Source organism: Trachypithecus francoisi, unplaced genomic scaffold (assembly GCF_009764315.1).
Source record: "Trachypithecus francoisi isolate TF-2019V2 unplaced genomic scaffold, Tfra_2.0 Lachesis_group11, whole genome shotgun sequence".
NCBI lineage: Eukaryota > Metazoa > Chordata > Mammalia > Primates > Cercopithecidae > Trachypithecus > Trachypithecus francoisi.
Window position 1 is genome coordinate 2,820,259 of NW_022681456.1, and position 21,306 is coordinate 2,841,564.

Sequence of the window (21,306 nt, forward strand, 5' to 3'; positions counted from 1 at the left end):
TACGTCTATGTGCACCAAACAACAGCTGATTTTGACTTTTGTGCTTTCCCGTATTTTCCAAATTTTCTAGACTACGTAAAGCCTTTGAGTCTGAATAAATTAAAGATGGCTTTGTATTTCTCCACTCCTTCCTCACCTTTTGCACTGTGCAAACCAAGCTCCCAGGTACACAAGTAAAGCCAGCATTAGCTTAGCTACTTTATGGTTACAAAACATATTTTGTGCCTAGTTTGAGAACCTAATAACATTTGAAAAAAGAACCCCAAGTTCCAAGACATACAAATGTCCCCTCTGAAAAAGCTCTTTCATGGAAAACTGCCTATATGTCAATTAGCTACTTACTATCTGGGTGTCTGTTGTGACCTTTTGCTGTAAGACTCTTAAGTAGGCTTCAGTTCTATCATCCACTTCAATCCTAGAATGAAAGTACACAATGCAACATTCAGACAAAGTCACGACAAATGGACTACGCATAAACACTTTCCTATGTAACACACAAAACATTTCTGTATAAAACATGAAACCAAACACCGAGACTAGCCATTCATTCAAAGGGCTGTTTCTAATACAAACAAGAGCAATAGTTGAAGCAGGTTTGAGAAACTGTCTGACTTGGTTGTTTCTCCCACCCATTCTTAGTTATTAAAATATATCTGTTTATCTACATTACAGGGAGCCATATCAAATCTTTCAATTAAAATAACGTTGTTTGTATTTTTAATAGTTCCATGGCTTTCGAGTTCCCACCCCCTCCAAATGACTGCTAAACAATTCTCAGAGCAGAAATGATTTGATTAACTTACATTATTGCTTTTTTCATTTGCATACCCATGGCTGGTGTAACTTTAAATAGATTTTGTATCAATGAATTGGCTGCTTCATAATTTCTTCGCGTATAGATCAACAGCCAGTTATCTAGTGGCTTAACACTAATTAATGGTGCACCTCTTGTTTCTTTTGACCAATCTGCAAATTGTGGATTGTAATCAAACTAGAAGAGAGTTCAGACACACTGTCAATTCCATTGTAAGTTCTCAATCATCAAGCCAAAAAGTCTTCAATAATTCTACCCTGGCATGTTTTGAAACTTAGTGTACTACTCTCATACATGAATTAAAGGGACAGAGAAAATGTCCTCGGTAGGGGCAGAGTCTAAAACGTATCCAAAGGATGATGACAATTTTATTTAGAATACACTCATACTGACAGCTGCTCCTCAAATGCTTACTTGGACCAGGTCCTTCCCTAAGTGCTTTAGTTGCATTCTCCTTAATCTTTTCAAAAATCTTACAAGTATAGCTACTCTTTTCTTCATAATGAAAATATTAAAAAATAAGGCTTTGAGAGTAAAGTAACTTGACTAAGGTGTTACATGCCACAAGCAAGCTACAAAAACATCTGACAGCAAGACAGTGAAATAAACGTGAGGCACAGCACCCAAGTGCTGGTCATCACAGGGAGCAGCCCGGTGTCTTCTGTGTGTTCTGGCCACCTCCCTGACTGGCCTCATGCAGGGGATAGCATAAATGATGCAACCAGAATATTAAGTTACATTGTGAGATCACTGTTCACAGTACATTTCAAAGGCAGGCAGGACACCATTTTCTAAAAACAAAAACAAAAAAAAATTAAAAATGTTGGCACTTCACAGTGCTTTAATTACACTAAAAATATTTTTAGAATACTTGCCTTTCCTTTTCTGAAAACCAAACATAAAAGGTATCATAATAATTAATACATTATCTCTATAAACAAATGGTCCAGGCCAATCAAATCAGGGATTTTCCATCATTTTTATGACAGTCAAAATATCAACCCAAGCAGATAGTTAGGATTCTACACTTTAGCTCAAGTTATTGAAAAAAAAAAAAATTCAAATCACTTTTTAGCTAAGTCTTACAGATTATTTTTGAGGACCAAGCTACAGGCTCCACATTCTCTAGGGCTTCCACGTTTTCTCCTCCTGGGGTGTACCTATTTCTGAGGTCCTGGGCTGCTCACGTGGGTTGATAGAGAGTGGATGTGGAAGGGGAGAAGAGAAAGGTGAGGAAAAGATCATTCTGGCATGGAACTAAGTTATTCCCACTTGCTTTATTGTGATCTGACCCAAGTCTCACTTGACTGCCAACTTTAAAAACTCCTTACTAGGAGCTTGCAGTGAGCTGAGATTGTGCCACTGCACTCCAGCCTGGGGAACAGAGTGAGACTCCGTCTCAAAAACAAACAAACAAACAAAAAACTGCCTTACTGTTTTTCCACCTTGGTGAATCTTTTCTGTTTGCAAAATTCTTCCTGAGAAGGACAATAAGTTGGAATCAAAGCTCAAACCCCAGTCTCGAAGCTCCCTTTGAACATTATCGTTTCTGTAAATTTAACACATTTACATGCCACTAAACAAAGAGACACAGCAAAAAAAAAACCCAGTCAAACAGATATCCACTCCAGCCTACAACACATTCCAATGTCGCTGTCAGGGTTAAGGCGATGGTGAGAATGCCAGCCAGCACGGGAGCATGATCATCCTTCTCTCACCACCTTCAGGCTTCTCTTCATGACATTCTTTAACTTAAAATTCTGATTCCCAAACTTTCTCCCCATCAAAGGAAACCCCTTGATATAACAAAGATAGAAAAAAGATTTGACCAGAAACATCTCCTTTTTCCGTTGTTACCATTTTCTTTTTTTTTTTTTTTTTTTTTTTTTTTTTTTTTTTGAGACGGAGTCTCGCGCTGTCACCCAGGCTGGAGTGCTGTGGCCGGATCTCAGCTCACTGCAAGCTCCGCCTCCCGGGTTCACGCCATTCTCCTGCCTCAGCCTCCCGAGTAGCTGGGACTACAGGCGCCGCCACCTCGCCCGGCTAGTTTTTTGTAGTTTTTAGTAGAGACGGGGTTTCACCGTGTTAGTCAGGATGGTCTCGATCTCCTGACCTCGTGATCCGCCCGTCTCGGCCTCCCAAAGTGCTAGGATTACAGGCTTGAGCCACCACGCCCGGCCACCATTTTCTAATAGAAGAATTAGAAAGACTACACGCTACGAAGTTTAACTTCATTATTTCCTGAGAAATAAGGTGAGGTATAGGTAGCCTTGCTTAGAAACACTAAGAACAAGCCCACCCCAAATACTACAGATACAAAAGGAGAAAGTTACTTTCTGCCACCCCCTCAAAAGATACCCCTCAAAGCCACATAACATACTAAACCAAAAACGGAAACCATGCCCCAGTGAAATCAGTGACTTACTTATGAATGTAATCAATGAGTCTTCCCACTTCACGCTGCCTTTGCTCTGGAGTCAGTCTTGTATGAACGGCTAAGTCTTTCATCACGTTAAAATCATTACGCATTTTATCAGTGAGGCCTTTAAATCAGATGTCAAGGCACAGGTTAAAGAATTAATAATCAGGTCTAGCTTTAAAGGCACAGGTTAAAGAATTAATAATCAGGTCTAGATTTAAAGGCACAGGGTTAAAGAATTAATAATCAGGTCTAGATTTAAAGGCACAGGTTAAAGAATTAATAATCAGGTCTAGATTTAAAGGCACAGGGTTAAAGAATTAATAATCAGGTCTAGATTTAAAGGCACAGGTTAAAGAATTAATAATCAGGTCTAGATTTAAAGGCACAGGGTTAAAGAATTAATAATCAGGTCTAAATAACTGGAACACAGGGTGATGGTGACTGCGAATCCCCAGGAGGCAAAGCAGTTTTAATAAAAGGTTTTCGGGGGAAGGGAAGGGGAAGTAAAGGGATGTCTGAAGACTCCTAGGAAAGAAAGGGTAAATCCAGTGGCTTCCTTCTGAGTAAACGAAATGCAACAGTACCTGTAAGATAGCAGAGTTCAGGAATGAGCATGGCAGGCCCTGGCAGTGTCCCCCCGGGGCCCCGCTTTCTCTTGGGCTGGCTGACCAAGACGGGCTGCTTCAAGTCGGTGATCTCTTGGTTGTATTGCTGCTCAAGAGAGGAGAGGGTTGCTGGTCACGGCAAATGCCTCGAGTAGTATCTCAACGGGCAAAAGGGGTTTCATTTTTTTTAAAAAATAAGGAACTGATCCAATAGCAAGGCTGATAATAGCTCCAGAGTAAAGTTTTACAAAGCATTTTTTAACCTTCTTAAAACAGAGGTTGTGATTTCTATGCTCTACCGACTGCCCCATCCTTTTCCTAAAACCTGTGGTGGTGCAGCAGAGTATGGTTCTGAGTCTGGATTTGGTTAGTCACAGTTCTCATTGCTCAATGCTTTATTTCTTGGTTTAGAAACAGTAGTCTGTGTAACTGCATCTTCACCATAGGATGATTCCTCTAAAACTATTTTCTGTTATTGTGAGAACTTACTTTTGAAAGCAGTCTCACTGTAAGAATAAAGAGGGGGAGGGAAGAATGCTACAGGGTATTTTAATCAGAAAAAGTTTTTACAGTATCTTGATATTTTCAAGAAGTCAAATTTCAATTAAGAAGTATTAAGTTTCCCCATATAAAATCACTGCCCAAAATAAGTGTTTACAATTTGTAAAACACAAAAAATGACATTCGTGAATTTTTTTTTTTTTTTTTTGAGATGGAGTCTCGCTCTGTCACCCAGGCTGGAGTGCAGTGGTGCGATCTCAGCTCACTGCAACCTCTGCCTCCTGGGTTCAGGTGATTCTCCTGCCTCAGCCTCCCGAGTAGCTCGGACTACAGGCATGCACCACCGTGCCTGGCTAATTTTGTATTTTTAGTAAAGATGGGGTTTCGCCACGTTGGCCAGGCTGGTCTCCAACTCCTGACCTCAGGTGATCTGCCCACTTTGGCCTCCCAAAGTGCTGGGATTACAGGCGTGCGTCACCACACCCAGCCAATATTCATGATTTAATGTTCTCAAAAGATGAGTTCTCCGGCCTCCAGCTCAGCTCTGCAATTCTAGAACCATGTCAGACTTTGAGTTTTCTTCACTACAGGTTCTGGTCCTGTGTTTCAAAGATCCTCTTTCCTACCATATCCTGTATCTTGCTGAAAACAGATTTTCTTAGCATCCTGCTTAATTCAGATCCAGCTTTTTTTAAATTAATAAAAAAAAAACCCCACATATCTCCACCGGGCACACCAGAAGAACAAACCACACAGCTCCACCGGGCACACCAGAAGGACATCATGACAGCATGTCCTTAGTCTGTCTCTCATCAACAGACTAAGGGTACTTGCATATTTCTTATTCCTAGCATATGACAAGGTCCTGGCCACCTACTACAAACCCTTACGAATTAAGAAACCATGAATTCTAGCCTGTTCTCGACTTGTTCTGTATAGAAGCAACCATCCAGGAAAGAAGTTAATTTTCTCATTTCAAATAAGAAAATTGTAAGTAGAAGAACATTCATATCTCACCTCTGCTTCACGTAGCTATATGACCTATTTTATCATACGTTTTAAAATGAGGAGTCTGGGAGCAGTTACACTCCACACCACTTGCAAACACACACAGTGGAAGTGTGGTCGTAATTTCAGAAGTGTGCCCTCTCTCACCCTATTTTACCCAAGGCCTTAAGTGCCATGGTTCCTGATACAGAACTTGCACTCACACTGCCCCACCCCTACCACTTTTCATATTCTTAGGGTTGAAACAGCCTGTCATTCATTCATTCCTTTATTTATTTGAGACAGAGTTTCGTTCTGTCGCCCAGGCTGGAGAGCTGTGGTGCGATCTCAGCTCACTGCAACCTCTGCCTCCCGGGTTCCAGCGATTCTCCTGCCTCAGCCTCATGAGTAGCTGGGATTATAGGCGCCCGCCACCACACCCAGCGATTTTTTTGTATTTTTAGTAGAGATGAGGTTTCACCATGTTGGCCAGGCTGGTCTCATACTCCTGACCTCAGGTGATCCACCTGTCTCGGCCTCCCAAAGTGCTAGGATTACAGACGTGAGCCATTGCGCCTGGCCTGTCAAATATTTTTAAACATTTTCCTCTACACCTGAAAAAACAGCACTCTCATTTTTATTAAACATTACTGTTAAACATTTTATTTTAAAAACCAACTATGACCTTCTCTTCCAAACACCCTTCCTTCTTCTACTCTGTTTCCTAGATATTATCTTCAATCCCAAACCATCACTTACTACTAAAACTGCATTTCTACCAGAAAATCTAAGAATGTTTTCTTTGAAATATTTCAACATCAACCTCTTTAATGATTTCTACTACAGACAGCTGATTATCCCTGATTTCCAGAGAAGTCTTCCCTACAGAAAGAAGCTGACCTGAGATCTCAAACACAAGCATACAGGGTGTGTCCAACAGAGGGGACACAGCCCTATGTTGAGTCTAAGGGTATAGTGGGGGACACGCCATGAGAATAAAGCAGCAGGCAGAGTCTCAGGAGAAAGACCACCACACTTCACAGCACAGGGCCACAGGCACCACATCATTTCTGGGGGGAAGGGGAAGAAGAAGAACAGATGGGTACGAATTGATTGATCACAAGGCAGAGGAAATAAATACTAAGAGACTAGTTAAATGAATTATAAAAATAGGGCCTGGACAGGAGATGCCAGTCATTTAGAAAAGGAGAAAAATGAAGGCAATTCAGATAACAAGGTGAGTGACGGGTCTGGACAAAGAGGGAGTACTAGGAGGCAGGGGAAGGTGCAGAGATCTGACGTGTGACTCATCCACCATTTTTTTATTCAAATACCTGACAGCCTACTTAGGCATGGGGTATATAAACCACAAAATCTCTTGCCTCTGTCCAAGTTACCTTCTCTGCATTGATCAAGAGCACCGAGTAGGGGCCATGTTGGGAGGACAGAACACATTCAACATTGACAACATAGGAGAGGTATCTTTGAGTCATCCAAATACTTAGAACAACCAGGCAGCTAAGCTTAGACAAGTCTAGGCTGGAACTGGAAGTCTGGGGATTCTTAACATTTCATGCCTGAAGCCTGGGCAGAGGAGACTGGAAATCGCCTAGGGAGTGAACACATAGTAAAAGGGGCCTGGGCAGAGCTCATAAGTATGATAACACATAAAACACCACTTACAGGAGGATGAGCTGCCACAGGACACTCAGTACCAGTCAGGGAAGGGGAGAGGTTCCACTGACCTTGCTTCAGGTTTAAATCACATTTTCAGCTGATGTTTCCTTCATATTTACTGTTGATATATACCAACTTCTACCATCCCTGAGAGTGACTACTAAAATTAACGACAGAAAAATGCCACAACTCATTCCTCACAGTAACCTCTGACACCCAGAGGGATCCAGGTTAGGCATGGTTGGAGTCCTCAAGGGGTAAAGAGGCTGAAAACAGTGGGAGGAAAGGCATGCTGAAATGACCACTGGCTGTTTCCATCTTGCCAGGAATAAGGTTAGCCCTTCATGCAGCGTCTCATAGAATCCCTCCCTCCGCAGTGGCTTATATTTTTAGTCACAGCCGAGCAGCTGGACAGCAGCACACACACCTTTCCAAGGCCACTGGTAAGATGCACACTTCCCATGCAAAACACGAATACTTTTCATATTTAAGCTAATTTATCCAAATTTTTAGAAACAGGAAATACTCTATTTAAAGTAGAAGAAGATGTGAAATGTTAGCAATTCAAAGACAAGTTTTGAGATTTTGATAGTTTTCTAGAAATAATTTTCCTGCAATTTTAACATATCAAATGGAATGTGACGTTCTAAGGATTTGGGGACCAGATCTGCTCATCTCTGAATACTAAAACAATGTTGGCATGCATTCCTATATAAACAGTTTAATTTCTTCTAGTCAATAGTTGTTCTTTCTTGTTATTTGCCTCTGATGGTCTTTTCAAAACTAGAATCATCTCTTTAAAAGCTGTTTTAGATGATCGCCCAAAAGATCAGTCTTTTGTAAATCAAAAGTTAAGAGTTATAACCCACAGGCAGCAGATTTAGCAGAAATGATACTGAAGGTTCCAAGATCTTTAATTCCCACCCCTGTCCAAGGTGAAATTAAGTGAAATGTTGATTATGGAGGGAGAGACAGTATGGCAAGCTCTTAATTCCCACTGCTTACCACCTGTTATCCAACCTACTTGTCCTCCATAGGCTTCAATTCAAATGTAAGCTTTCATTCTACTGGAAAAAGGGAACCAGGACAGGGCACTTCTCATTATGTGAACTGTACCAAATAAAAAGAGGTATTTTAATAATCTGATAATGAATAAAATTATGCTGTGATTGCCCTAACAAATACATTTACACACAGCTTTAAAAGCAACTTGTTCCAAATGTGCAACAAGTGTTAGAGAATTCTACCAAAGATATTTTGGATTTCTCCTAAGATTCAACTACTTCCGTAAGATCTAACTACTTCATATGAAAAAGATAACACCACTAGCATCTTACCTTCCTGTAGTATTCTAGGAAGCTGACTTCAGAGCCGTCGGCTTTCTTAAAGGTGCTCTTGGGATTCTGGTCCCAGTCAATATCATCCACTCTGTACGTTTTATTGTTATACCTAGGGATCAGTTGAGATTTGACTGCATTTGATGGAAATGTGAAGAACTAATATTAAAGAGAGAGACTAGACAGCATGTATTCTCTAAAATTTCAAATCACCTGGGTATATACAAAGTTATGGAAAAAGAAGGAAACAGAATTTCTTACAGACTCTGCCAGATGGATGGGGGAAGTAACTAAATTACTAACAGAAAATAAAATAATTTAAAAGGATAAAAATCACTAGCTATTTGTCCTCTCCAGATGAGTTATGTTACCCCCAAAACTATGATCCTGGGAAAAGTGAAAAATACCATCACCCTTTTTTTGTGCTATTCTCACCACTCAACCTGAAACACTATTTCTTAACATTGTAGAACTACAAAGCCACAATACTTTAAGACTCACAAAAATTATTTTGCATTTTAAAAAGCAGTCTTACTTGGTAAGAACAACTAAACCTATTAGTTCTTTGGAAACTTGTTCTTGAAATTTATGTTCTTCTGTCTGATGATAAAAGTTGAACATGAAATCCAAAACAGTCTCACTTCGAAGCACTTTATGGCTAACATCAGTGCAGAGCATAATGCTGTTTTCATACTGAAGGATGGAAGTAGTGAAGCCAGGCCAAATCACCAACCTGTCAGGCAAGATGGGGGTCATGAAGAACCTCTCCACATTCAAACACATTCTGCACACACTAAGTTGCGTTTTCACTTTTATTAACTGGGTCTAAACTGTAAGTTTTTGAATGAATCGATTCCCTTATTTCTAGGATTTACATGGTTCCAGCTTTAAGGCCTTCAATATTACAATAATTGTATAAGTTTCATTTTAAATGAATGTACTAACTTTAATCAACTATTCATTACAGTGGTCTAAGACTTTAAAAAACTGCCAATCTAATTGAAAGCACCTACAATTACTATGATAAACTTAAACCTGTTGGGCTGCAATATTTTATTTCTTTTTTATTTATTTCTTTAGACAGAGTCTTGCTTTGTTGCCCAGGCTGGAGTTGGCGTGATCTTGGCTTACTGCAACCTCTGCCTCCCGGCTGTAAGCACTTCTCTGCTTCAGCCTCCTGGTTAGCTGGGATTACAGGTGCCTGCCACCACACCCAGCTAATTTTTGTATTTTTAGTAGAGACAGGGTTTCACCATCTTGGCCAGGCTGGTCTAGAACTCCTGACCTCGTGATCCACCCACTTTGGCCTCCCAAAGTGCTGGGATTACAGGCATGAGCCACCGCACCCAGCCTTTTATTTCTTAGTTCAACTTTAGATTCAAGGGGTACACGTGCAGGTTTGTGACACGGGCATATTGTACAATGCTGAGGTCTGGGTACAAAAGGTCCAGTCACTGAGGTGGGGAGCACGGTACCCAGCAGGCAGTTTTTCAGTTGGGCTGCAATCTTGATACACCACATTAACTGATTATTTTTATTACCTAAGGGCAAAAATACAAACTTAGCACTGGACAACTATGTATTCTTCCCTAGTGACAGGTAAATTACGTGTTTTTTTAAAAAATTCAAATATTCTGGGATGTCTCCTCATTACTCAAGTTAAATAGTCACATAATGTGATGGGTGGCATTAACAGTCACCGTAGTAAATTCGACCATTTCAAATTAGGTTATTATCTCAAAAGCTTGTAATTAAGCCTAAGGAATACTAAACTTTCCACTTCATACAAACCTGTGACTTGGAATATCAATTGGGTCATTTGGGTTATAATAATTTCGTCCAATTTGTTGCAAATTCATGATTTTCAAAAGCCTAGAAATTGAAAGGTCAGAATAATGAATATTGGTAAATATCTCCAATATGGCAATCAGAACAGCATGTTGTTTAGAGCAGGGGTTGGCAAACTGTGGTCTGTAGCCAGGCCAAATCCAGTCTACCTGCTGTTTTTTATGGCCTATGAGTTAACAATGGTTTTCAAATATCCTTGAGGCTGGAAAAAATAAAAGATTATTTCATGACACATGAATTATCTGAAATTCAGATTTCAGCATCCACCAATAGTTTTACTGGCACACAGCCATGACTGCTCACTTACACACTGTCTCTGGCTGCTTCGGTGGTCCAGCAGTAGAGCAGAACAGCTGCAAGAGATGACATGGCTTTCAAAGCCTAAGATGTTTACTATCTGGCCCTTTGCAGAGAGAAGTCTGCCAACTCCTCATTTAGGGAAAAATAATCTACCAGTTACATTAACTGAAAACGAGTATTTATCACAATGAATTGTCCTATCAGTGTCAGTTATCACTAACTTAAATTAATACAAGTATGATGCCCCATTATTCTCACGAAAATTTCAGCCTCATCTGGATTGTTTCTCATCCCCCTCAAAACATAAAAATTTTTGCAGACCATGTGTCTTGCTTTTGGATTGGGAATATGTGGTATGTGCCCCGAAAGCAAATTACCCAGCACGCAGTGGATCTCCTGTGGTGGAACAAATGAGCTGAACTCTGCCCTCCTCCTGACCAAGGACCCACTGTGGGGAGCAGGAACACCAAGTCTGCAATCTCCTCACTCTCGAGGATATGAGTGTCCGAACACAAGCTCAGACAGCATTTGAAGTCAACAGAATTAGGGAAGGAAAGGCAGGATACTTGCTTAAAGCAAATAGATGAATTTTCTATCAGTAAACCACACCTTAAGTTACTGCAATACAGAGAAACCCAATAATCTCAGCCAACGTCGAAAATCTAGGAGACTTGAATGCAGACGATCAATGTACAATTATTTCAACTTTGCTGGTTTTCCTCTTAATAAAATGTTGAAATAAAACACATACCTCCTGAAAATAATATTATAGAACTGCAAACAAGTTGGTGATGTAGGTGGAAGTTCATTTGTTAAAGTGATCGTTATCCTCACATCCTCTCCATTCCGGGTCTTACTAAAAACTTCAGTAACCTGAAGCCAGAGAGGTGGAAAACCCAAACTTTAAATCCTTAAAGGACAACTATGCCCAATCACAGACTGCTTGCTTAATAAGGCAACACTGAAAACTATAAAATGTTTCGACTGAATTTTTTTCAAATGGCTCTGAGAAAAAGAGTGGCTAAGTGTATTATAATTCAATTGTAATCGTCAAGTTATCCAGACAAATCTGACAATTCTACAATAATGCCAAAGTACCCTATGCGTTTATTCCAAGTCATACCAAACAGGAGACTCCTGGGGTCTCTCTAAAAGCCATGTGAACTATCTTACACTGTAGTAGTTTTGCTTTGAAGTGGAAATCCCCCATCTCCCTTTTGCCAAATAACCTTTTGCTGTAGTCTTTTAGGTAAAAATAATATTGTTCCATCAAAAGCATGACACTTTCCAATGAGATCCTCATGTTGAAAAAGAAGAGCTGAACGGAGTCTTCTGGCTTCCATCAGTGGGTTATAGTCAATATGATACTGATATAAGGCCCACTGGGGACGGGATGTCAGTCGGAAATGGTTAGTGCTTAACCTCACTATGATGCCTGAGGAACCTGGAAAAGCAAGTTATAGTCAATTAACAAAATATCAAGTTTATTTTTCCTTGAAACCTTTCCTACCATGACAAGGCAGGCACAGTTCTGTAAACCAAGGCTAAGAGCAGCAGACAGCATCTGACTCTGGAGACCACTGGTCCATCTCTTTGGGTGAATTTCTAAAGAAGCATATATTCAGACCAAGGCTAAGAGCAGCAGACAGCATCTGACTCTGGAGACCACTGGTCCATCTCTTTGGGTGAATTTCTAAAGAAGCATACATTCAGAAACAAATCTTCCTTAGACCAAGTAATTTACAAATAATTTTGCAACAAAACCAACCAAATCTCTTCATGGCAAAGAGTTTTGAAAGTGATCTATTAATATTTAATGAGATGACGTTTCAAAATGTGCAGTTAAAGACATTATCTATAACCTATTTCATCAATGCCAAAAGAAACAGAGAGAGGAAAATGCAAAAGCCATGCAGGATCCTTGACCAAATAAATACCTAAACTAAAGTGCCTCAATTCACTGTCCGGTGTACTTGAGATGTAATCTCACAAAAACTTATTCTTAATTAACCTACCTGTTTTTGATTCTTTAACATGGTCTAGGTTCTGCCTTGTATTCACACCAAGATCATGAAAATCTCTACGACGACCTCCTCTCTCTGCTAATGATAACTCCTGAAATCCAGCAGATATCTGGAGTTCTTAAAAAAGAAGAAAAATTATCTACTTGAAATAAAGCACGAAATAAAGGATGACAACATTAACTCCCACAGTGCTAATATACATAATCCAAAGGATACTGAGGCGTAGAAGACAATGCATAAAACAATCCTATCAACATGTTTTCGATATCTGCCAGCCTAACGAGAGAATGGTTTCCTATTTATAACTTCATTCATAAAGGCTTTCTTGTCACTGTCCCGGGAAGTTGCAGATGCACCCTTTCAAGAGATGTATACCTTGAAAAGATCAAGCCGGCGGGACTGTGGTGCGAGAGTGCAGGAGCATATGTTTGCTGACTGGGAAAATATTTTTCTGTATTGTAACTCTAATAACTATCTAAAGGTCTTCATGTATTTTCTACAGTCTGTCATGATGCAATTACAGCTACAGAAATTGGTGGTTTAGAGGGTTTAAATCTGTAACCTGGATTAGAAAACTTACATCTAAAATGCAACTTCCTCACTACCTGATTCCATTCAGAATCAGAAGAATGGATTTCTGCACCTGCACATATTCTCTGGCCATGACATGCATCTCATACTGGTAATAGGTAATAAGCTCGTGATTAATCAGTTTATGCTTAGTGCTACAAGCTGTGGTTATAAGAAGCTAAATTATTCATGTCATTTGATTTGCTGAAATTATACAATTATCTCAGATCAACAATATGATGTGAGCCAAAAAACCAATATGAACTTTGTAGTCAAGTCTTAAAATTCCAGCTGTCAATTAATAGGCATGTTATCTTTTGTAACAGAGATTACCAGTCGACTATCCAATAACCAATCCCTCATTCTTTAAAAAAATTCTATTTTGGGAATAATATACTTAAATAGACCAAAATTTCCACCCTCCCCATGGTTAGGGATGGCCTAAGAGACTTAAGCAGAAATTGTAGGATGACACTTTTGGAAAAATTCCGTAAGAGGGCCAATAGCTGACTAGTAACTTTTGTACTTCCTGCCCCTTTGCCCTGCCCATGGAGCCTGGAATCTGGATCTGGCAGGGAGGGCTCGAATACAGAAGTTCTGAACCAAACAGAGGTCTTAATTATGGCAGTCATGAGTATCAATTCCTTCACCTGAGAAATTGAGAATAAGCATCACAGGCAGGCAATAAGTTTTAAATATCACATCTAAAGCACTTTAAAAGGTGCTTCCATGTTAGTTTCCGTACCTCAAGATTTGGAGGGGGCTCTACCTAAAAATCCTTTAAATATGTAACTGTTCATATTTGTCTCTCTCAGTGAGCTTTTCATCCCAGAGACTTGGTTTAAAGTATTGATGGCATTGGGTGAGTAACTACACTAAATCATGCATACTGAATCCAACCTGATGACACTGAAGGGTCATAAAGGCTGATTTTTTTCCTTAAAAACTTTTAATTTGTCTTGAAAAATTCGATTCTGGATGCAAAAATCCAATTGCCAGTTTCTGAATAAAAACAATGATGAAATCTGTTCTGCTTGAGATATACAGTACTGCTATGACACTGAGCCAACGCTTGATTTTGTCACTCGAAGAGGACAGATTTCAGAGCGGACAAGACTGGGAACCTTGCGAATCCCCTTCCATGCAGCTCCCAGAGTGATTTACCTCAAACACAGATCAGAGCTCACGCCACTGTGCTGTTCAAGAACCTTTCGGGGCATCCACATCCCCTTTACAGAAGGAAAATCAAGGTCCAAACAATGTCTAATTGGCAATAATCGGTTAAACATATATTAATTTCTACAATACAATAGGTACTTGAGCATTTACTGTGACAAGCAGTTCTCAGGTATAATCTCTAAAGAGCAGTGAGAGATGACAAAACAGGGCCTTCATTTGTTATCCCACGTATTAGTTAATGGTCACAATGATCTCTACCTCTACGGGCAGACACCACCTTGTTATAGATAGGGAACGGTTTCATAGAGTTAAATTTGAAATCCTGAGTAACTATTTTTTTTTAATGTCATTTACTGGTGAAGACTGATACATAGAATGTTTAAGAAATTAGATTTAAGTATTTTCCTCAATTGTATTTGCGTGTTATGGCAACATTATAAGGAAATGTTTCTTAAACAGTTTCAGCACAAATTTTTGTACCAAGTTTTACTTCAATAAAATTTGCTGCCTATGTTGAACACCGTTGTTAAGACTTCCTGTTACTTTCTCTTCACCTTGTGACTTGGCTGTTCCTCCGACTGTTCCTCTCTGCCGTCCACGGCCAAATAATTCCCCCTCTGCTGGTGGCTGCTGAGACCTAGGCTGAATATAACCAGGTTGCTGACTCTGTAGTTATATAAAAATAAAGAACATTCTTTTTGTCAAGCGGTCACAGACACCAGAGAAAATGTCCAGTCTTAAGTCTCAGGAATTCAACCAACACCTATCTAGATTAATAATCAAATATTTTATCTTAAAAAGAAATTTGAGAGAAGAGTCACCAAATAAAGTCATGAATCAGCTTCTAATATCCTGAGGAAACAGGACATGATCTGCCTTGCTTACTCCCTATATCCTTCCCAGCACAGTTTGCAGTTTATTTTCAACAGCCTAGGCTGATCAAGATTCAAGGACATTTTCTGTAGTCAGAAATGGTGAAACACTTACAGCAGTGGAGCCCACCAGCGACGCTGTCTCCTGACCGCGGGCCCTTCCTCTGGCTCTGGCTCTGGCTCGCCCAGTCATTGTTTTCTATTTCTGGAGAGGAAACAATCTTGAAGACAATACTCAATGGAGGCAACCGAATTTGACCATTTCTACATGTTACTTTAAACTTCTTTGAGATTCAAAAGTAAGCTCCCCAGGCAATTAGTACGTATTCTTCTAATCTTTAATGACAGTTTTTTAATGTAACATTCCTATATTCAACAAACTCAGTTGCCTACCTTGCACTGGGCACTGCTGTAGGGCCAAAGGGGAAAACGTATTTTAATAGAAGACTTAGTTTTTCATTTGGATTATTTATTATAAACAGACTTACGAGGAGAAAGTGCTGAAAGAATTAACATGCTGGTGGCTGGTTCTTTCTTTCCCATTTGGAGATACACATACACACACACACACACACACACACACACACACACACAGAGAAACAGGGCACTTGTGGCAAGTGTCCCGCCAGGCCCCTTAGATAATCCTTCTGCATACATAATGAGTTCTCCTGGATCTTCCCAGAGTTCCATGTGTGGCTTACGCTGAACATACCCAAACTAGTATCTCTTCTACCTCATGTCCCATAATCTCATTCTTGGGGAGTGGCATCACCACCTACGTTGTATCTACATAAAAAAAATGGAGTCATTGATTTCAAAACTACTTTATTTCTCCTACATCTGCCAGGACCATTCTCCCCATTTCTTGAACATCATGGTGGCACTAAGTGCTTCCTGTGAGCGGGGATCAGCTTTGGGCTCAGCTATGACAGCCTCTCAGCCTCGCCGCTGTGGCACACAGTGTCATCAGGCTATTAAGCGTAGAGGCCTCGGAGCTCAACTGCCTGAGCCCAACTCCTTCACATTTTAGACACCATGAGAAAACGACATAGCCTGTGACTCTTTGTCGAATGGTTGGAATAACCTACTGCACAAGTCAATGGTGAGGATCAAATGAGAACTCACACTGGCCTCTGGTGAGCGGTCAACAAACATTAGCCCTAATGGAAAGGGCAGGTAAAATCATAACTCCACGTGTTAAAAAGTGTGATGAAGGAAATAAGCAGAATGTTCTTACCAAAAAGAAAGTAGGAACTGATTTAAATCCCAAAGAGGTCTGCCTCTAACAAGACTTAAGCTGAAATGGAGAATCAGGAACTGGAAAGTAGGGTGGTACCAGTCTTCCACACAAGCGGCAACAACCCACACAGAAGTGCTTGAATTGGATGCAGAACCAAAAGACGCCCAGTGGGACTGGAAAGGGAAGGAACAAGGGGAGCGGAGGAATTCATGTGGGCAGGGAGCGGGCTGCTCAGGGTCCTGCAGACAGCTTGGATACTCAACACATGAGAAACCATCAAAGGTTCTACATGGGGCAGGCGATGACAGCATTTACCATCACTCTGCCTTAAGTCATGTTATCTTTTTCATCCTTGGAATTTTAACAGCTTCTAAAATTCTTGACTTCATGATCTTCACAGAAAGATAAATCTAATGCCATTTTTCAATTTTAAAAATCTCTGACTTCCTATTGTATTTTACAGGATTAAAGCAAACATTCATCGTATAAGAAGACCCCCTCCTCTAAACCAGCAATTTCCAAAGGAGTTTACACAAGACAATCCGCTGAGGTGCCAGCATATGACAACTAACTTTAAACCTCATGTTAAACTGCTTTATATTTATTTTATAATGTGTGCATCATGACAATGGTTACGTATGCATACTCAGTTTACACACTGGGCACACTGGTGCATGAAAGTCTCTTGCCGATAATCCACAGGCAGCGTCCCTAGCCCGCCGGCCATAGACCTGTACGGGAACCAGGCCACACAGCAGGAGGGGAGCAGCGGCAGCAAACATGACAGCCTGAGCTCCCCTCCTGTCAGATCAGTGGAGGCATCAGATTCTCCTAGGAGTGTGAACCCTACTGTGAAGTGGGCGTGCCAGGGATCTGGGCTGCATGCTCCTGATGAGAATCTAATGCCTGATAATCTGAGGTGGAACCGTTTCATCCTGAAACCATCCCCTACCGGTCAGTAGGAAAATTGTCCTCCACGAAATCGGTCCCTGGTGCCAAAAAAGACTGGGGACTGCGGATCTAGAAATCCGTCTGAAAGCACCTGCCTGAGACTCCAGCAAACGCTACTTGCTTCCTATCACAATCAATTCCGTGACTTACCCTATACCACGGCACAGTCTCTGCTAAAAAAAAAGCCTCACCCTCCTCTGAAACCACAAGAATCCAGTGAACCACTTAAGGACCAGCTCGCAGGCCATCCCTTGCCCCCTTCTCTGAAAGCCGTTTCCCCGGCGTGACCACGGTCACCCTACTACATGGTAACCTGCTTTCTCCCTTTGCACATCCCTGCACTCCATAGCTTCTCCAACTAGGCTGCGAATGACAATTGACGCCTTTGCACCCAGACGGCCGCCTGACAGCTTACAAACAATGGTGTGAAATAGTGATAAAAAAAACAGGCAGGAGCTGAACTCTCATCTCCAGCAGGAAATGCAGTTCTCAAAGCCTGTTCCCTGACAGGCAGCATCTGGACTGGCTGGTAACAGAAATTACGGGGTGGGGAGCGGCTCTCAGCCCTCTCAAGTTAGAAGCCGGCTGGAAGCAGTCCTCCAGCTGATTCTCATCTCCAAGGCCTGAAACCCAGGGCGGCGCGTTGTGCTGGTCACTCAATACCTGGGGGGCCCAGCGCTCTACGTCCAGGTTTCCCAGCACAACTCTGGTTTTCAGCTTTATCTCCTTCCAGTCTCAAAACCACCTCAGTCTGGATATCGAATTCTTAAAGTCAGAAAACAAGTGTGTGCTTCCAATAACCACACTTGCTGGAAATCACACGCCCGATTCATTACCAGCTCTGCCAAAGACTCTTCCACCTAACATCATCCCTCCGGCGCTGAGCTCAGGACCACGCCACGCACGTGGAAAACACCACCGCGCCACACGCCTAAAAACCGTTGGGCGGTACATTCTATGCCAGCGGGGTCTCTCTGGCCACAACTTAAAAACGAAAAGGAAAGCGCGCAGAGAACACGCTGCGCAAGGGTCCAGCAGGCTTTACCCTGGAGGCCGCAGGGGCTGAAGACAGCGAGAGCATCTATCCGGGGAGCTCCCAAGGCCCCCGCCGCCCCGCCGCCCCTTTCCCGCCACAGGTGCCAGGGGCCCGGCCGCCAGCACCTGCGAGAACCCCCGAGCCTCGCAGAGCCCGGCCCTTGCGGTCGCCACCTCACTTGCGGTCCTCCGGAGCTCAGTCCTCTTCCCAACGTCCGGCTCCCAAGGCTCCCGGGGACGCAGCGCAGGGGCTGCAGACGTGGGAAAGGGGCTCGCCCTCCGCAGAGATCGCTTCCTGCGGCCGCGTGGGTCAGGCGGGAGGTCCCGAAGACCCTCCTGCAGGGCTCCCGGGTCCCCGCAGTTTCAGGCACTGCCGCCACTGCGGAGACCTCTGTCCCCGACCCCCGCACCCCCAGCAACTCAGGCCTCAGCCTCTCACCCCGGCCCCTGCACCCCCCGCACCTGGGACCTCGCCCCCGCACCCTGGCCCCTGTACCCCCGCACCCCGGCGCCACAGCCCCGGCAAGTCGGGGCTCAGCGCCTCACCCCGGCACCGCACCCCCACACCTGAGACCTCGCCCCCGCACGCTGGCCCCTGCACGCCCCGCACCTGCGACCTCGCCCCCGCACCCTGGCCCCTGGGTCTTCGCCCCCGCAGCCCGGCGCCACAGCCCCGGCAAGTCGGTTCTCAGCGCCTCACCCTGGTCCCGCACACCCCCACACCTGACACCTCACCCCTGCACCTCCTGCACCTGCAACCTTGCCCCTGCACCCGGGCTCCTGCATCCCCTGCACCTGGGACCTCGTCCCCGCACCTGGCTCCTGCATCCCCCCACACCTGCGACCTCGCCCCCGCACCCCTGTCCCCACACCTCGGGCCTCAACTCCACATCCCAGAACCCCGGCCGCCGCCCCCGCACCCCGGTCCCCGCACACCTAACACCTCAGCCTGGCCCCGCACCTTGGACGGCCGCCCTCGCCCTAGTCCTGGTCCTCGCACCTTAGCCCGAGGCCAACAGCCCCAACGGCTCCCGCGGAGATCCCTCCGCGCCGCCGACTTCCCAGGACCTCCTGCGGCCTGCGCCCACCTCGCCTTCGGCGCTGGGTTCCCGAGAAAGCCAGGGACACGCGGGCGGCCGGCAACCGGCGCTCTTTTCCGGGGCGGATGAACACTTCATTCCAGACGCCGGCCTCGTGTCAGCGCACTAGACGCCCAGTAACGGCGGAAAGCGGCGCGCGCCACGCCCTCATTGGCTGCCCAGCGAATGGCGGTTTTCGATGTAGGGGGCGCGGCACCAGATGAGCCCGCCCCACAGGCGGTGGCCCGGACCCCGCCCCTCCAGGACCCCGCCTAGTCCCTCCCAGACACCCCGCACAGGCCCCACAGGCCCCGCCCCCGCCTCACAGGTCCCGCCTGGCCTCTCCCAGACACCCGGCAAAAGCTCCACAGGCCAGGCACGCCCCGCCCCACAGGCCCCGCCCCCGCCTCACAGGCCTCGCCCTGCCCCTCGGAGACCCCGCCCGGCCCCGCCCAGACAACCGGTACCAGCTCCACAGGCCAGGCACGCCCCGCCCCACAGGCCCCGCCCCGCCTCACAGGCCTCGCCTCTGCCCCTCGGAGACCCTGCCTGGCCCCGCCCAGACACCCGGCACAGGCCCCACAGGCCCCGACCCCACCCCTCCAAGACCCCGCCTGGTCCCCCCAGACACCCCGCACAGGCCCTGCCCCCTCCCCACAGGCCCCAGCCCCCCCCACCCAGGCCCCGCCCTGTTCCTCTGATGCTTCGCCCAGACCCCTGGCCTTTGCGAGCTTGGCTCCTGCAGTCCCCCAGTGCGAGCCCCCGGCAGGCCGACACAGGGTCGGGCCAGTTCCTTACTAGCTCATGGAACTGGGCAGCGGCGCACGAAGCTGACCCTCCATAGACTTCGAAATTGTGGCCACGTGGGCACCGAGCGCCCCACTGTAGAAGTGGACTCGATCTTGGGCTGGCTCTCAACGTCGGAAGCTCTTTCACTCATCACACAGAAATTTAAACTTTGCCTCCAAAGTAAATAAAGCTGCAATGCAAGTCTAAGATGCCGGGCGGCCGTTACCTAGAACCTTAGCTTTCAATGACTTGTGCCTTGGGCGCCTGCCAACGTGGACCGCAGGGGCTCTCAGGCCTCACCTGCGGGGGATCACCTGCAGGGCTGGCTGGCACGCAGACCAGAGATTCCCGTCTGCAGGTTCCGCAGGTGGGGCCCGCCGGCTGCATTTCCAAGGCGTCGCAGGTGGTACTGACCGGATCTACGCCGAGCTAGGTGCCCTCCGTAGGAGTTAATTTCCTCATTGAGGCAAAGCCAACTGCCACAAAACAACCGGAAATATTGTAAGATAGAACAGGTTTATTTGCCAAGGTGGAAGTGGGACTGAGGCTCACTAACTGCCTGACTTGTTATGTTCCAGAGCTATAAAAATGATTGTAGGAGGTAGCAGAAATACGGTCGTCTCTGTAGAAAGGTTTTAAAGCTGCATGTATACGGTAAACATAGTGCTTTTTCCTTTTTTTTTTTTTTTTTTTTTTGAGACGGAGTCTCGTTCTGTTGCCCAGACTGGAGTGCAGTGGCAGGATCTCGGCTCACTGCAAGCTCCGCCTCCCAGCCTCCTGAGTAGCTGGGACTACATACATACAGGCACCCACCACCATGCCCACATAATTTTGTGTTCTTTGTTTTGTTTTGAGACAGCGTCTGTCTCAGTCAGGCTGGAGTGCAATGGTGTGATCATGGCTCCCTGCATCCTCGACCTCCTGGGCTCAGGTGATCCTCCTGCCTCAGCCTCCCCTGTAGCTGGTACTACAGGTGTATGCCACCACACCCAGCTAATTTTTTTGTATTTCTTGTAGAAAGAGGGTTTCATCATGTTGCCCAGGCCGGTCTCAAACTTCTGGGCTCAAGCGATCCA

At 44.5% G+C, this 21,306-nt stretch overlaps 1 protein-coding gene across 5 annotated transcripts in view; it reads right to left on the reverse strand.

Moving 5' to 3' along the window:
* PIWIL1 (piwi like RNA-mediated gene silencing 1) overlaps positions 1-19,679 on the reverse strand; it is a 68,127-nt gene extending 48,448 nt beyond the window's left edge. For 2 of the 5 annotated variants that reach the window (XM_033220109.1, XM_033220105.1), the window contains exons 1-14: positions 19,324-19,676; positions 15,252-15,341; positions 14,819-14,930; positions 12,507-12,632; positions 11,721-11,935; positions 11,243-11,364; positions 10,135-10,215; positions 8,879-9,076; positions 8,344-8,455; positions 3,821-3,947; positions 3,240-3,357; positions 2,249-2,363; positions 804-991; positions 343-415 (exon numbers count right to left, since the gene is read on the reverse strand). In XM_033220109.1, coding sequence (XP_033076000.1) covers positions 343-415; positions 804-991; positions 2,249-2,363; positions 3,240-3,357; positions 3,821-3,947; positions 8,344-8,455; positions 8,879-9,076; positions 10,135-10,215; positions 11,243-11,364; positions 11,721-11,935; positions 12,507-12,632; positions 14,819-14,930; positions 15,252-15,329 — 1,665 coding nt within the window. In that variant the 5' untranslated portion in view covers positions 15,330-15,341; positions 19,324-19,676. Of the gene's footprint in view, positions 1-342; positions 416-803; positions 992-2,248; positions 2,364-3,239; positions 3,358-3,820; positions 3,948-8,343; positions 8,456-8,878; positions 9,077-10,134; positions 10,216-11,242; positions 11,365-11,720; positions 11,936-12,506; positions 12,633-14,818; positions 14,931-15,251; positions 15,342-19,323 lie in introns of all 5 variants that reach the window. The other 3 variants (XM_033220107.1, XM_033220106.1, XM_033220110.1) reach the window with 3 other exon arrangements.
* Positions 19,680-21,306: the final 1,627 nt, after the last annotated feature.